General features: G+C 40.6%; 1 protein-coding gene across 7 annotated transcripts in view; it reads left to right on the top strand.

Moving 5' to 3' along the window:
- The window catches only part of OPRM1 (opioid receptor mu 1), a 121,030-nt gene extending 109,648 nt beyond the window's left edge, over positions 1–11,382 (top strand). For 2 of the 7 annotated variants that reach the window (XM_025383394.1, XM_025383391.1), the window contains exon 4: positions 10,607–10,892. In XM_025383394.1, the coding sequence (XP_025239179.1) occupies positions 10,607–10,645 (39 nt within the window). In that variant the 3' untranslated portion in view covers positions 10,646–10,892. Of the gene's footprint in view, positions 1–101; positions 1,102–3,087; positions 3,187–10,606 lie in introns of those variants that run through there. The other 5 variants (XM_025383392.1, XM_025383390.1, XR_003119097.1 and 2 more) reach the window with 4 other exon arrangements.
- Positions 11,383–17,658: the final 6,276 nt, after the last annotated feature.

Below are 17,658 nucleotides of genomic sequence, written 5' to 3'. Positions count from 1 at the left end.
AGAATAGCCTTAGAATTCTTTTTTGCATTAATCAAAACTCTACAGAGGAGATAAACACTGATTATTTTATTTTATTGCCATTCATTCAACCATTTGCACAGAGAGAGAGAAGACAGAAATCTGACTGGTAAGAAATTCTCACTTTTTTGCCAGCATGCCAGGCTTCTGGGTTTCCTTTCCCTGAGCAGCCCTAGTGATCTGGCTTGTGGCACCATTGCCCTAGAAGCCAAGTCACATTATAAAGGAAATTTTTTTTTCATTCTGGCCAGAGCAAAATACATGTGATAAAGCATAGACATTAGCCACTCCGCTTAGCACCCATATCAAACTAGCAAGCCTTAAATTTACCCCCAGATGGGCCCCGTCATCTTTAATCCAACCTCTGACTTGGAGTTTCAACACGTGGTCTCTGGGCAAGACAGTTGTCTTGAGTAACAGAAAAGATAGGAAAGGAAAGGGAGAGAGAGAAAAGCGTTGCCCGTGGCAGGGTGGGGAAGGTGAAAGGATCAGGAAGGCCAGAGAAAGACCCACCTGTTGCAGTGACACTGTAAAAGTTCAGGCAGCTGCTTCTCAGTAGCAAAAGGATCTTTACCAGCATTCCTATTAGTTCTCAAGTTTCCGCTTTTAGGGAAGAAAAAGCTCCCCATGTCCCACGGTCCTGTACATGTCCAACCCTGTCATCCACAGCCATCAGCAAAGAGTGCAAGACAGATTATTCCCAAGAGAATAGCAGTTAATATCCCATAGCATCAAAGCTGTTCTTAGCCGAGAGGGACTTTACTGAGAGGGGTCTCTAATGCCCTAAATCTTAGAAGGGACTCTGACCGTCCTAAGTAGGGCCTCTAGCCCCGGTTTATAAAGTTTCAATTGACTCCCCTCTTAATAGTTGCAATCAACGGAAGAATGCTTGATAACCTCGGTGATAAGATGAAAAACCAAGCATACTAGAAGTGTTCGCTAAAATTAAAAATACAGCAATTACTACAGAAAGATTTTAGTCCAAAAATCCAACTATAGAAACATAGAATGTGAGTGGTAGCACATAAGTCATGGGGATTTTATTTCATGGACCAACAATATGATGATATAAGCCATCTAACCCATTGAAATTAGAGGTCTCATCAACAGAATTTTAGTGTCTAGAACCAAAGAAATGTTCACCTCACTCTAATAGACAATACACTTCAGGAATGAAATAAGCAAATTAGATTGTGTTCAGAGATGAATAACCAAGATGGCAGAGGGAATTAAAATAATTGCTCATGATTACCCTGGGAAATAGAAGGATCAGAAACGACAACATAGCTATCTTCATATACTTAAAGCAATGTGAATTGGGAATTGGACTTATCCAACATAACCCCACTTATTAAAGCCAATGGGTAGAGGTTACAGAGAAAGCTATTCCAGTACAACCAAACGCAAAAAAGTTTTTAAGCCACTTTCATGAGACATGATTGACTTACAAAAAGATGTACCTATTTAATGTATACAACTTGATGAGTTTAGAATTTTCTAAGCTTTGAGTTACAGAGATTTTCTTGTTACTGGAAGTCTAATATTCAAACATCAGCATTTTGCCTGCTTGAAAAGGACATTGAGATAATTCAGATGTTAAGATTTGATGATTAGAGAATCAGAGGGAATGACCCTTTGAATATGGTTTTTGGTTTTCTTTTTTTTTTTTTTTTTTTTGAGACAGAGTCTCGGTCTGTCGCCCAGGCTGGAGTGCAGTGGCGCAATCTCGGCTCACTGCAAGCTCCGCTTCCTGGGTTCACACCATTCTCCTGCCTCAGCCTCCCGAGTAGCTGGGACTGCAGGCACCCGCCACCATGCCTGGCTAATTTTTTGTATTTTTAGTAGAGACAGGGTCTCCCCATGTTAGCCAGGATAGTCTCGATCTCCTGACCTTGTGATCCGCCTGCCTTGGCCTCCCAAAGTGCTGGGATTACAGGCGTGAGCCACCGCTCCCAGCCAGGTTTTCAGTTTTCGTGCGTTCTACCAGCTTCTTGTAGAACACTGCTACAGTGAAATGCTAATGGTGATCCATGAATGAGAAGCTCTATAGACAAATGTTAGGAAATGTGGCCTATCTTATTTTGGTCATGGGAACTGATAATACGTATAAGCATTTAAAGGGCTTTGAAAAGCCCTTCTCTCTCTCTCTCTCTCTCTCTCTCTCTCTCTGTGTGTGTGTGTGTGTGTGTGTGTGTGTGTGTGGGTGGGTGTGTGGGTGTGTTGCCTACATACACATTTCATTTTCTAAGCCAAAAGTCTACAGTTCTCCAATTTATCTGAGCACAGGCCCAGTTTTTCAAGGGACACCTTATAACATCTCACAGAATAAAGGTTTCACTAAGCAATGTTTAAAAGCCACTGCAGGGCCGGGCGCGGTGGCTCAAGCCTGTAATCCCAGCACTTTGGGAGGCCGAGACGGGCGGATCACGAGGTCAGGAGATCGAGACCATCCTGGCTAACACGGTGAAACCCCGTCTCTACTAAAAATACAAGAAAATTAGCCGGGCGAGGTGGTGGGCGCCTGTAGTCCCAGCTACTTGGGAGGCTGAGGCAGGAGAATGGCGTGAACCCGGGGGGGCGGAGCTTGCAGTGAGCCGAGATCGCGCCACTGCACTCCAGCCTGGGCGACACAGCGAGACTCCGTCTCAAAAAAAAATAAAATAAAATAAAAAAATAAAAGCCACTGCAGATAATCAGTTCCAGTTAGGCATGAAAATATTCAAAATTCAATGTTTCACTGAATAATTGGCAAAGTCTCATAATTCTAGGCATTAATCAGAATCCTAAAATTGATTGTTAAACTCTTATTCTTACTCATTTAAAATATATGCTCTAAATACTTCGGTATACAAAAAGACATTAAAATTTCCTATCTCTGAAAATAGAGCAGGGTTTTCCCTTTTGTTTTACTTGGGTTTTCACTTTTGTTTTGGTTTGTTTTCCAGTGATAGTATAAGAAAAAAATGTATGTAGGTTTGGGGTATAAATCACTGAATTAAACTCTACATGGCTAAGAATAAGCATTATAATTGGCACATTGTTCTGTTTTTGAATGAAATATCTTTGCAGAAAATAGATTTATTTTAAAAGTCATCTATACTCAACTGTAAGAATACCAAGGGCTAACAATTACAATATTTGCCTGTGAAAGAATGTAAGATTGGAAGCCAGAGAGCCTGGGTTCTGGTGCCAGCCCTAATGGAGACCATTTGTGTGAGTTTTTCATCTCCTGGCTTAAGGGTTGCTTATGGTTGCTTAAGGAATCCCTTCACAAGCAGGAGTTTCTGAGCTCTTTTGACTACTCAAGAATTAGGACTCATTGGCCGGGCACGGTGGCTCAAGCCTGTAATCCCAGCACTTTGGGAGGCCAAGGCAGGTAGGTCACGAGGTCAGGAGATCGAGACCATCCTGGCCAACATGGTGAAATCCTGTCTCTACTAAAAATTCAAAAAATTAGCCTGGTGTGGTGGTGGGCACCTGTAGTCCCAGCTACTTAGGAGGCTGAGGCAGGAGAATGGCGTGAACCCGGGAGGCGGAGCTTGCAGTGAGCAGAGAATGCACTGCTGCACTCCAGCCTGGGTGACAGAGAGAGACTCTGTCTCAAAAAAAAGAATTAGGACTCACTTCTGGGTTTGACTGATTACACCATTCAGACTCCAGGGCCAGCTTCTGTTAGTGAACAATAAATGTAATGACCAAAGCTTTCTCTTGTGAAAGAGAGATGTATTATGTTGAACAAAATAAGTCCATATTCACAGCATTGGCAGATCAAGAAAGCATTGGCAGATCATGTCTGGATCTTTTGAACTACCAGATTATTCCACCTCTCCGTGAATTCTTCTTTGCTGAAGTTGGAGCCTTTGTACTATAGATTCCATATATCTGATTCAGGCAATGGAGCTTGGAAGAGGGGATGAGTTTCCTATTATTATTATTTAGGTACATGGAGATCTTTGCCTGTGAGTCATCAGCTCCCAAGGTTTTCTGTATGGTTCTGTTTTTATGGTTTCTGTAATAAATGAGATTTTGAAGCCTGTTACTGGCTTAAACTCTGATCGGCTTCAAAAGTACCCAAGCCTGTTATTGCCTACAATTGTAATTTTGAATGGCATCACAAAGAGGAAAGAAGAAATGGAGGTGGAAGAGAGTGGCCGCAAAATAAAAATATTAAACCAGCTTTCCTCCTGCGATGCACCTGGGCACACCACTTCACCTCTCAAGGTTATGTTTGCTTCCATAGATTGACAAAGCGGAAAAGATAATCTCTTCAATTTTCTTTAGTTCCAAAAGTGCAGGAAATACACACCAATCTTTGTGTGGATAAAGATTAAAAGTGCCTTACATCAACTTCAGTTTGAACCTTAAAAGCTTTTCAAACATTTAATTTTTTAAAATATGACCAAAAATAGCCCAAGGGAATTTGCTTATTTACTTCCTGAAAAAACTATAGTTTAAAAAAATTGTTGACAAAAATAGAAAACCGATAGCAGAAAATTGTGTATCCAACATATATGTTGGATATCTATGTATCCAACATATGTGTCTAAGCATCGTATCTAATGTCAAATGTCAAATCTACTGACTGTACTGTGGTTACCATCAGAAAAGAAACCCAGCTTTAGAAAATGGTAGAGAGTTCCAAAACTGCAAAGGAGATATCTTAGCAAGCAAGCAGGTTGGTTTGTCACAATTCTGTGGGTGCTAGAAATAGACAGTGTGACTCAGTGGACCAGAGAAAACCACTTATTACTCACAGCACAGTAAACAGCACAAGTATCAGCATGCTAATGCCAGTTCCTTTGCCTTTGTGTCTTGTGATGTGACACAATGAACACAAATTGCTGCTACACATACGATGAGTTGCACAGCAGCTGAGGAGCTCAGAGATACGGGTTCAGTGTCTTTTGTAGCAAGCAGTGAACAAATTAATCCTCCTTCCCCAGGAGGCAGAGTCTCAAAATGCTGTGGTCCTCATGTGGTCAGGCAGTGAAGGTTGTTAATTGACTATATGACTAGCTGTAGAAACAACTCAGGGTGAGAAGATAATTAGATCTTGCAGTTCAGCTCAGTCAGTAAGAATGGGCAGGGTTGTTCAGTGGACTCCCTCTCCCAATAATTGACATTCAGCCTAGCACATTCTTGGCTGAACTTAAATTTTTATACGATTATGGCACCCCATCAGCAACTTGAATTAGATATATTGACAAGGACTAGGACCAAACCTGTTTCCACTTATTTCAGTCAATACTGGATTACGGCTATTGTCAACAGAATCCCATCCACAGGATGAGGTCAGTCTGTAGTATTGACCTCAACCATGCACTCCAGGATCCCAGACTCAACTAAATAAGTCACAGAGAAGACTAATGGGTCAAATTTCAGAAAAGCACCTAGCTTCCTTTCTTACAATATGCGTGGATTGCTACACCATACCGTGGATATTAATCCAAACACAACAGGAACAGTTGGCAACCATACAAATTCTCCCCCATGCAGCCAGCCTGTAGTCTAAGGTCAATCGATGACCCATTTACAATCAGGGAGCTAAGACCGACCTGTTGATGTTCTATGGTTTGTTCCATCTCGTTGGCTATGGTAGCTAAACTTAAGAATAGGGTCCTGACCTGTCTCTAAAATGTGGATGCTCTTGCTGGGTAACAGTACTCACACTTCTGTATGGGAATAGAAAACCACATATCCCTCAGGCAGGATAGCCTTCTTTACCTAGGGAACTAACAAAGGGAATGAAATCCAAAGAGTGGTGCCATTGCCACTCATTGCAAGAACTCAAAGATGAACCAAATAGCAACCCCCACATGCGACAGTGGATGGATATCCTCTGGGCCACTCTCTCCCACATATGAATATATAACTTGATTTGGATCACCATGACCTTGGTTTGGCTAAGCTCTACGGGCAGGGTCACCAAGTAGTTGTCACCTGGACAGCCCTACATAGCATGACTCAAGGGCACTCGGTGTCAGGAGAAGCACATGAATCAGTATGCGCTGTCTGAGTGGTTGCGCGGGTAAAAGGGTGATTCATCTGGGGGAGCTCTCTTTGATACACCAGGCACGGTAGAATAATTCTGGACCAAGCAGGCCAACAGGAGATTTTCTGATCCCACAGCACATGGATGAGGATGATAAATTCATCTGATAAATCCAGCAGTGGTACAGGTTGGCAGTCAGAGCTGCTGCTTGTCTCTGATGGACCATCCTCTCATTTTGCCAAGTGAGAGACTGAGATTCAGAGACAAAAAGAGCATTCATTTTTCCCTCCTCTGAGCACCTCCAGGGTCTAAGGTGTCCTTTCCCCAATGAAGTGGGGAGTGGTGCCAGGGAAGCAGTGAGTCCGGAATGCTAAGGGGTACCTCCAGGTGGAGATTGTTTCCCTTTCCAGAAGCCTGGAGTTGAAAAGGGCTCCCTGGGTGGTCTGCTGCAACAACCTGCTACACTGACCCAAGTGTCACCTGCAGCTTAGGTCCCCAGCCATATATGGCAGACTTTCTAATCAACTTGTACATAGGACTCAACAGGAGGCATGCATAGAGGCATTATCTCTAAGATCTAAATAGTCCAATTAAGTGCCAGGCTTCCTATCTCTTAGGAGAGCCATAGAGCAAAGAATATTTTATTTACAGTCTAGGATCAACTTTTGAGTCTTAGTCCACATTGTTTTGGAGATTTTGACTTGGGTGGCTGGTCCTGTATCTTATCAGAATTGAGAGCCTTTCTGGGCCTTCATGTGATTTAGCATTGGCTAATTTTATTGAGACCTTTCAATAGAATATCATCAATATAGTAAGCCAATTTCTCTGCAAAAAAAAAAAAAGAGAGAGAGAGAGAAAGAGAGAGAGGCTTGTCCCGTGTTTTGACTCACCTACTGGCGATAAACAACAGGGAAATTCAAGTAGTGCTGCAACAGCCCAGTAAACATGTTTTGGAGGGTCAGCCAGGGAAGGGGTCTTAATCTTTGGGTGCAAAAGGGATTGAGAAAAATACACGGCCAAAGTCCAAAATGGCATACCAGGTGCAATCACAGAGAATTGATTCATTTACAGTCACAATGTTTGTAACAGCCAGGACTATAATACCAACAAAATTCAGTTGGCAACGATCTACCACAAGCCTCCAGATTCCCATTAGCTTTTTTTCACTGGCCATACAAAGCTGTTACATTGAGATACTACATTTTTCATTAGTCACATTGTATTTAAGCCTTTGATCAAGGCTATGGTTTCCTTTTCTCCTTCTGGAATTCTGAATTTTTTTTTTTTTTAACTTAGAAGAGATCCAAAGCCAAGCTGTGTCCGGTTGTGCATGCATCCTTCTCTCCCTCTCTACAAAGGGCTCTTCCAACCAAAACAATCTCCCCTTGACATCATGAATATTTACAGAACAAGGATGTAAATTATCAATAGCCCTGGGAGCCACAAAAGTAGTAGATAACAGGGCTCTAAACAGCCCTTCCTAGTGGATAGAGTTACTTCCTTTCCAATTTTTTTTTTTTTTTGGTATCAAATCTGGGTAGTTAAATGTGTGGTCCTTACAAGAGAATGACCTCAAGAGAACTTAGTGCAATCCCTCAGGAGGACCTAGTACTTAGTCATTTGAGCATGGATATCAAAAAGCAACATAAGGCAGCACAGTGGCTCATGCTTGTAATCCCAGCCCTTTGGGAGGCTGAGATGGGTAGACCGCTTGAGCTCAGGAGTTCGAGACCAGCCTGGGAAACATGGTGAAACCCCGTCTCTACCAAAAATACAAAAATTAGCCTGGTGTGGTGTTGCATGTCTATGGTCCCAGCTATGTGGGAGACTGAGGTGGGAAATTGCTTGAGCCTGGGAGTGGAGGTTGAGGTGAGCTGAGATTGTACCACTGCACTCCAGCCTGGGTGACAGAGTGAGGCAAGAAAAGTAGTGGAGTCCTCTACCATGGAGGAAGAAACACCATCTTAAAAATGCATTGGTCATGCTCTGGGTGAGGGTTTGTTGTCAAAGCTGTCATTCTGTCCAGGACAGAACAAGTCTAGGGCAGCTTCAGCCCTCAGGCTTTAAATAGATTCCTCCATGGGATTTCATGAGATTTGATTCACTTAAGAAAACCTTCTTCACTTGGGCATGGTGCCTCATGCCTGTAATCCCACCACTTTTGGAGGCCAAGGCTTGTGGATCACTTGAGGTCAAGTGCTCAAGACCAGCCTGGTCAACATGGGAAACCCCGTCTCTACTAAAAATACAAAAATTAGCTGGGCATGGTGGCACATGCTTATAATTCCAGCTGCTTGAGAGGCTGAAGCATAAGAATTGCTTGAATCTGGGAGGTGGAGGTTGCAATCAGGCAAGATCGTGCCACTGCACTCTAGCCTGGGTGACAGAATGAGACTCTGCCTCAAAAAAAGAAAAAAAAGGAAAGGAAGGGAAGAGAAGGGAAGGGAAGGGAAGGGAAGGGAAGGGAAGGGAAGGGAAGGGAAGGGAAGGGAGGGGGAGGGGAGGGGAGGAAACGAAAGGAAAATCTTCTGGGATTGGCCATAATGTAGTCACTAAAACAGAAATCCAGGGTAGCAAACCTTATTGTGGGACATGATTCTGTCTAAATAACGTAATTTGCACAGTGTTTTAAAGTACAGGGTCCCACATGAGACAGCCTCAGTTCTGCATGCTCTAAGACATAACTTTCTTACTCCTTAATTACACCAGTGCAGCAGCCAAGTGTTGAACAGCCCCTCTGTCTGCTGATCAAAGCACCCCTGGACTTCTTTCCTTTCTCTCTCCCCATGGATCTGCATCTTGGTACTCTCTGTGGGAATACATTGCCCTTCAGGTGTATGCAATTGTAACTTACAACTTGACACAGTTGTGCTTTCCTCCCTAATGGGGCCCGGAATATTCTCTCGGTCCTTTACCCTATCGGAGAGCAAACAGAAACCAGGGCAGCTTGTTGGATTTTATCCCTCACTTTTCAGCCTCCATCTATTGGCTCAACTCTTGTTCATCAACAGATAGGACAGAGGTGGACCACTCACTGCCCACCTTCTGCACCATTTGGGCCAGAATATTTGCTACCAGACCCAGGGAGTTCACAAATGTCCCTGAACCCAGCTTATGAGTTCTTGCCTTCTTATTCTTCCAAAAAGTTATTGTCTGTCTTGGCACCCTGCACTTTGTGCCACTTTGGGAAGAATCTCAACCCCTTAGAAGATGGCAAGAAGTAACAGGATTCCAAAGGAGATGACTAAGCAAGCAAGTAGGTTGCTTTGCCACTCTATAGGTGCCAAAATTAGACAAAAGACTCAGACAATTGACTACTCACAGCACAGCAAACAGCAGAAGCTTTAGCGTAATACTGCCAGTTTCCCTACTCCCAAATCCCACAAGGCAATACGATGAGACCAGATGGCAGTACACACATAGTGGGTCATCTCACAGTTGAGGAACCCAGAGCTTAAGTCTCAGCACCTGGGGGAGCAATAAACCAACCTCCCCTAGGAGCAAGCAGCCACATTGTGGTCAGTGCTGTGGTCACCTGTGCCTACTTAATTGCCTGTGTGACCAGCTACAGAAACGATCAGAGTCAAAGGACAGTTAGACTTTACAATTTCTCAGGGTCAGCCAGGGTGTGCAGGGACACTTCTGGCCATGATGGACTGCCTCTCCCTAAAATGAGAATGACCTGACCTATTCTTTATTATTAGAAAACATGTACTGAAATATTTAAGGGTAAAGCAACAAATGGTTTAAAAAGATGGTGTGTGTGTGAGAGAGAGAAACAGAGAGAGAGAGAAAGAGAAAAAGAGAGAGAGACAGAAAGAGAGATAAAGCAGATGGTAAAGCACATGGATAAAGCAAATTTACCAAAATAAAATGTTTAAAAAATGATCTTTTACCCTTTTACACTTATTATACAAACATCTGCTTTTCTCCTCAGCGATATCATAATGAATGATAGCAAAAATTATTTGTTAATTACAAAACTTATTATATTTCCACAGTCCTCTTTCCTTACCTGAAAATACCAGGCCATATTTCCATGTGTCTGAGCAAATTTTGTTACTGTTCAACACATATGCCAGCTTTACAGTGGTGATCAGGTGGGGTGTAATTCAAATCAGTTATAGGAAAAAAAAATCATTAATTTTGAGAATTGGGTAAAAATAAAAATATCTTTATCTGGAAATAAAGAAGATCAGAAGTACTGAAAAAAGCATTGCTTTTCTTTCAAAGTGATGATCAAGTCATAAATGATTTGAGGCTAAAGAGGGAGGAAGAGGGTAACAAAGGGGGAGAAAGAGCTTCGATTAGAAGGTATTTTTTCAAGGAAGGTATCAATAATATCTCTACAATGACTATACAGTTGTTTTCAGTAGTATACACAAATGAAGAGCATATTCATAATGAGCCAGAAGATTATTCAAAATGTCTGAAGAGATTGATTAATGTCTTGACATTTAAGAGAAACTGAAACTTGCAGGTGAAAGTATACGAGAAGGTCTTCAGTATAGTTCCTATGGGCAGAAGATGCTCAATAAATGTGTGCTGCAACCACATCTGAAATGTTCACTGTCTTTGCTCTTTCTCTCCTTTCAGCTAGAAAATCTGGAAGCAGAAACTGCTCCATTGCCCTAACAGGATCTCATGCCATTCCGACCTTCACCAAGCTTAGAAGCCACCATGTATGTGGAAGCAGGTTGCTTCAAGAATGTGTAGGAGGCTCTAATTCTCTAAGAAAGTGCCTGCTTTTAGGTCATCCAACCTCTTTCCTCTCTGGCCACTCTGCTCTGCACATTAGAGGGACAGCCAAAGTAAGTGGAGCATTTGGAAGGAAAGGAGTATACCACACTGAGGAGTCCGGTTTGTGCAAGACAGCCAATGGAACCAAAACCCACTGTGGTATGTGAATTAAAGTCATCATAAAAGGTGACCCTTCTGTCTGTAATATTTTGTGTTCAAGCAAATATTTACGACCTCATCAAAGAAAAACCATCTTTTGTTAAGTTCACCATAGAAGCACATAAAGTAAATGCTACCTCTGATCAAAGCACCTTGAACGGAAGGTCCGAGTCTTTCTAGTGCTTTGCAAGGCAATGGATCCATTATTCTATTTTAGATCTTTAACGTTTACCTTAAAATTAGCATCTGGCTAAGGCATCATTTTCACCTCCATTTCTTGGTTTTGCATTGTTTGAAAAAATAACATCTCTTTCATCTAGCTCCATAACTGCAAGGGAAGAGATCAGCATGAAAGGTAATCTAAACTACAGTCATGTGTCAGCTGTAGAAAGGTTGATTCTCATGCACTGCAAATACTTCCAAAGAGTCATCATAGGGGATTTTTCATTCTTAGGCTTTCAGTGGTTTGTTCCCCAGTTTTAAATGTGCAATTTTCTTGCTCCTATTTAAGTGTTCACAAAAGGTAATAGTCAATGAGCTCATCACTTCATCCATGCAGGAAGTCAAGCATTAAAATGTACTCTTTATTTCTCACTGATTTCTCCATACCGCATGCTCCCCACATATTATTTTCTTTTTTTAACTCAGCTCAGAATCCTTATGCCTTTTGAATCAGTGTAATAAAATGGCAGATGTGTTTGCTGATTGCCAGAACAGTTTAAACTTTTTTTAAATAATAGATCCAATAAACATAATCTCAAGACAGACTCAAATGACCATATAAGGAAGAGTGTCATCTATTTTTCAATCCTGTGTAGCTACTTGGATGTGAAATATTAACAATGGCCCAAAAATATTTTCCTGAAGATTGTGTTTATATAATGTTACCACCAATATTTTGGTCTTTTTGATCTCTGCTAAATGTCAAGATTTCCTTTGTAAAGTGTCAATCTTCTAAATAGTTTCTCTAAGACAATTCTCCTCTTTGACTGATTTTCTTTGTTGTGAAACACAGTAGAGATTTGGCAATCACCCATTTTACTTGATCTAGGTAGACAGCCAAGTCAGATGGCCCATGCCGAGAAGCTCTCCATTTTGAACTTTTGTCAGCATTGATTAAACTAGTCAAATACCCCTTGTAGTTATCTATGAAGATACAAGTGAAAAACTAGGCTGCTGACTTCTGAGTATTCCTGAGTCTACAATCTGCCAGAAGACTCCATTGTAAAATTTGTATTTCTTCATCGATCTGACAAGGCACAAATATGTGCCAGATATCCAAAAGCGATGTTTCTAGAAAACAGCTGTCGGGATCAGAATAACTGAATTTACTCTCAGATCTATTGGCTATAGTTATGTGGACTCAACCCATCTCTCCAGTAGATGGGAAAAAACAAAAGCCAAAATAAGTGTTCTAATGTTTCCTTCTGATGAAGTTTCATGTTTGCTTATAATAATCTCCATTTCTCAAATATTATGTTCCATAATAGACAGATATTATGTTTAATTTTTTGTTTTCTGACAAAAGTAGCTAAAACTAGGACCTTAAAAAGATTTAGAATGTTAAAAAAGTGTACTAGTTTGTATATATTTACATATATACACTACTAGAGCTTCCATAAGTAAAATGGATAATTCAAACAGAGTACAACGTAATATTTGTATGTAAATAACGGAGGAGGAAAATTCATGCTTTTCATGGGCTATGATGGTTTCTCTCAAGGGATGACATAGTATTGCTTTTGCTCCTCAGGCTGTTTTTCCACAAACATTGTTTCTGCTTAATACCAGCTCCTAGTACAAATTATCTGGCAAGTTGTTGAGAGCAACTTTGCCTTCAAGTAGGACCTGATCTATCTTTTTCTACAAATGTCATGCGTGTGAACAAGTTTCTTCCATGTCATCTTTGAGACTCTACGCAGAATACACAATAAAGGGGGTTATTTTTAAAATAAGACATTCTAAAGTAAATAATAAATAAGTGCATTGTCAACATTTTTCATTCAAAACCATTTTTTAATGTAAATTTGCTAGAACCACCTTGCAATTCCAAGGCAAGTAGAGACATAACAACCCCGACTCAACTAGATGGGCTAAGGTTTCTGATAAAATCTGAAGATAAAGAAAGTGGAATATTCTGCTTTTTTCTTCCTTCTAATTTTACCCTTGCCTAAGGATGTGATTTCTTTCTGGGTTGGTATCCCAGAAATGCAGACTATAGATATGGGGCGGAAGCTTTGCTTCTTCACCTGATCACTTGCTGTGGAATTTCTAGCTTATTCTGTCCCAAGCAGTTAGTGGTATTTTCTCTTTCAGTCTCCACTGTTATTTTGCTCCTTCATCCGTCTTTCCTTGCCAATCATTAGAAAGGGAAGAAGAGGAAAGAGACTTGGCTGGGGCAATTGTGAATCCCTAGGACCCTGCTATTAATGTCCCCATAGGAAGGCGCTATCTGTCCTCAGAAGGGGATTTGATCATACTTCTGTTTTAAGCCTCTACCTGTAACATTGTAGACCCACCTTAACAGCTTGATGATGTTGAATAAAAGAGTATAGCGAAGAAGCTAAAATTTGAGCTTCAAGGTCATGCAAACCAACGTCTGAATACACTTTGAAATTTTTCGACTTTATGGTTTTGAGCAACATATTTAAGCTCTCCTAGCTTCAGTCTTCTCTTAAAACCGTGGATGATAATAGCAACCTTACTGAATTGTGGTTAAGATTAAGTGACATAATACATACAAAAAGTTTGGCCTACCAGGCAGCCAATGCTTCCTATGTGCAGTGAAAATTATAAATGAAAACTATCAGCACCAAAACAACAACAAGGGAAACTTGGGGAATTCACTGGGAACAATCTCTGCTCATCTTTGGCACTAAACCCTGAGAGAAATCTCCTTGAGAAGGCAGGAAGCCCCTTAAGGGGAGCCTTCTGTGATAGAATGGCATCCCAACGGGGCTGTCAGAAGGAGAACTCCTAATCTGGCCATTTGAGACACTTCTCAACATTGAAATAAACAGTTGCAGTTTTAAAATAAACTCTTCTAAGACACAGCTATGAGTAGGTAAGAGAGCATTCATTTCCTTCAATAATATGACTATGTTGATAAAACTGATATCCATTCACTTGCAAATTTTATTACTGAAAAAGTCTCACTTAGCTCATTTAATATTACCCAAAAGATGCTAGCAAATTGTTTCCCACATTATCACAGCATGCCCTTTACATCTCAGGATCCAGGCAAAAGTTGAAATTCAGAAACATAGATATGAAATGTAGCTAAGATACAAAGAAAATACCTCTGCAAAGATTCTGACCACATTTAATAGAAAGTCCCCAAACCATTCAAAGTCTTTACTTAAGTCTATTTATATGTTTAAAAGCTAAAAACAAGATATTTTTGATAATGCGTCAATTAAATGTTTTATCTAAATATGTGGAAATGATAAGATGCATACTGCATCTCTCATATAATAAAGGTAATCAGTTTTATATGGACATATTCTCCATCTACTGGCAATTACCAAGATAAGATGGCACTAGAAATTTTTCTCCAGCTTATGCCATGAATACTGCAGAAGCTGATACTATCCGTTGTGTTTTTACAAATTCTAGAGGGTTCTAGCCAAAGCAACCTAAGAATAGGACATGGTAGCTTAAGTTTCTCAGCTCCTCAACTGGCCACACACACTTAAGTTGTGGTTGTACAATTCTTGAGGTCAATCAGAACCAAAAAAAACTGCTGCTAGAAGAAATATTATCCTCTTCATAGAAATATCCACCAACAGAAAATTGGTTTCTCAAGGAATCCCTACTGTCATTGTAGAAATATCAAGATTCTTGCCTGGATCCTCAACATAATTCTTTACTCACTGGCCTATTGCTTGGGCTCAGGAGAAGAGTAAGAACATAAAAGTTCATAAATGCCTGGGCCACTACAACTCTAACCACTGTGTTTCCCCCAGTTTGGTATGGTTCAGGATCCATAGTCATAGAACAGGGCATGCAGACTGCATTTAAGACCACTGCAAGTAGAGTCTAAGGCAAAAGTCAACTAAAGAGTCCAACTCTGGGACATCCATTTAAGAGCCATTTAATCCATTTAATTACAAATAATTTCAACTCATAGTCAATGTTCTTCACTGTCATCAAAATATAAAAAGTACAAGGAATTGTGTACATTACAAACTGCTCCAGAAGCAAAACCAAATGTAGATAGCTTTGTGAGCTGCATTGTGTGGCAAATGTTCAACCTTTTGTTATGCAATACCACCCATATTGAGTACCATTCTTAAAACAGTAGACAGATGAGTCAAGTTCAATTTAATGCAAACAATATTATTGTGTCCTAAGCACTTCTGTTACTGGAAAGGGATCTGATAGAAACCCCAAAAGAAGATTCTTGGACCTCATGCAAGAAAGAATTCAGGGGAGTCCATAGAGTAAAGTGAAAGTGAAACAGGTCAGGATCAATGGTCTTGTTGTCAAAGGTGTTATCTGAGCTCACTGTCTCAAAACCAAGAAAATTAAGGAGCATGGACACAAAGGGTGAGGTTGGAGCAAAAGTTTAATAAGCAGAACAGAAAAGCTCTCTCTAGCAGGGACGGGAGCCCAAGTGGGTTGCTGTTTTTACAGCTGAATCCAAAAGCTTTCGTAAGGAACTCCTCTCATCTCTGTAGCTATTTGAGTAACTTCTCTTATCCGAAAAGCTGTCTGTATAACTGCCTCTATCTGTGCAGCTACGGGATGTCTCTAGGCAAGCACAAAGCATAGCTTCTCTTGTTGTATAACTGTGGGTTTGTTTTAAGTAAGCCCCTTTTCCTCCCTGGGGAAGTTCCCACAGAGCAGAAAAAAGCAGGAAACTTTTTCCTGGGAGCCCACTAATCACACAGTGAACAAAAGGCTTCTGTGCTGGGCCTTACTTCCTAAGAGTGCAGCAGTTACAGTCTGAGGTTTCCCCAGGCTGCTCCATTTTTGCCTGTAGCTATGATTTTTCAGGCAGGCTGCTTCTCCAAGGACTAGTCTTAGCTGTCTACCTAACTGATTTGTCCTTTTTTTCTCCCTCAAAAGCAAGTTTATTAGGAAAGTAAAGGAATAAAGAATGGCTACTCTGTAGGCAGTGTAGTGCCAAGGGCTGCTGGTTGGCTATTTTTGTGGTTATTTCTTGATTATACGCTAAAGAAGGGGTGGATTGTTCATGAGTTTTCTGGGAAAGGAGTGGGCAATTCCCAGAACTGAGGTTTCTTCCTCTTTTAAGACCATATAGGGCAACTTCCTGACATTGCCATGGCATTTGTAAACTGTCATGGTACTGGTGGGAATGTTTCTTTAGCATGCTAATGCAATATAATTAGCGTATAATGAGCAGTGAGGACAATCAGAGGCAACTTTCATTGCCATCTTGGTTTTGGTGGGGTTTGGCCGGCTTCTTTACCACATCCTTTTATCAGTAAGGTCTTTGTGACCTGTACCTTGTGCCAACCGCCTATGTCTTCCTGTGACTTAGAATGCCTAACCTCCTGTGAATGCAGCCCAGTAGGTCTCAGCCTTATTTTACGCAGCCCCTATTCAAGATGGAGTCGCTCTGGTTCAAACACCTCTGACACTTGAATTACAAATATAAGGACCGTTGACACTGAGATTTTAAGGGAGGAAAAGTAGATTGACAGTGGACTAAATGTACTTTTGTAACAGGGTACTTTCCACACAATATTGAATAAATGCAGTGTATACATTTGTAAAGGAATTTTAAGAGCTCAGAAATCATTAAAATTAAATTTATCAATTTTTGAAAGCATCTTCTGACTCAAATATATGAAAAGATTATTCTAGACCCTAGGCAGATATTCAGAGAAAGATCAATTTTCTATGAGTTTTTCCCATCATGCATTTTATGCAAATATAATAATATACTTTTTCAATTCACTTTGCATTTCCTGTTACCTTGTACTGAGAACTTCATTGAAACCTGCACTTGAAATCACACCTAAACTTTAAAAAATTACAGAAGTGGTTTTCCACAGGTATGGAGTGGGATGTTAGAGCTCTAGACATTAATTCCTAGGAATCGCATACCTACGGAAAACGATCCTCTGATCTCCTGTGACACAAGGGATGAGACCTTCCTTTTTGTCTCAGACTCAAAAAACAGTAAGTATTTAATCCATTTGCATCCAAAAGTACTTCATATGCTTGAAACTAAAGTAAAACTTTATTGCAATACATTAATATGCTCCTAGAACATACTACTGGGTCTCAGACAATACAGAAAGTTTATTGTTTATTTGGGAAGAGCAAGGTGAGAATCAAGTTGAAATAATAGAGGGCAAGGAAAAAAGATGAAAGCTTACTCCTGTTAACCATTCTACCATTGGAATGATTTGCCAACACACCTTGCTGCTACTTAGAGAAAGTAGTTCACCTCACTACCTTTTATCCAAAGAAATTATCTCTAAAAACACTCAGACGTTTTGTAGAGCAAGTAGCAGTCTATTCAAAGTTGCAGTTTCTGTAGAATCTCTCAGACCAGGTACAGGACCTACCAAAGGCCACAGCCAAGCACAAGCAGCTACACTAGACAGTCTTACAGCTCCGTGTTTCAGGAAAACTTCTGTCCTGTGGGAGCAACATAAAACTATACCAGTTTTTTGTTAGTGTAAAAATTGCCCAATATTAACCAGAGCAGCCCAAAATGTTTCAGGGTAAGAGTAGATATATTCATATTTTTCAGATGATGTATCTTCATTTTT

Source organism: Theropithecus gelada, chromosome 4 (genome assembly GCF_003255815.1).
Source record: "Theropithecus gelada isolate Dixy chromosome 4, Tgel_1.0, whole genome shotgun sequence".
In the NCBI taxonomy this organism is placed as follows: domain Eukaryota; kingdom Metazoa; phylum Chordata; class Mammalia; order Primates; family Cercopithecidae; genus Theropithecus; species Theropithecus gelada.
The sequence above is the reverse complement of the archived record's forward strand: the minus strand, read 5'-3'. Positions and strand labels throughout refer to the sequence as shown.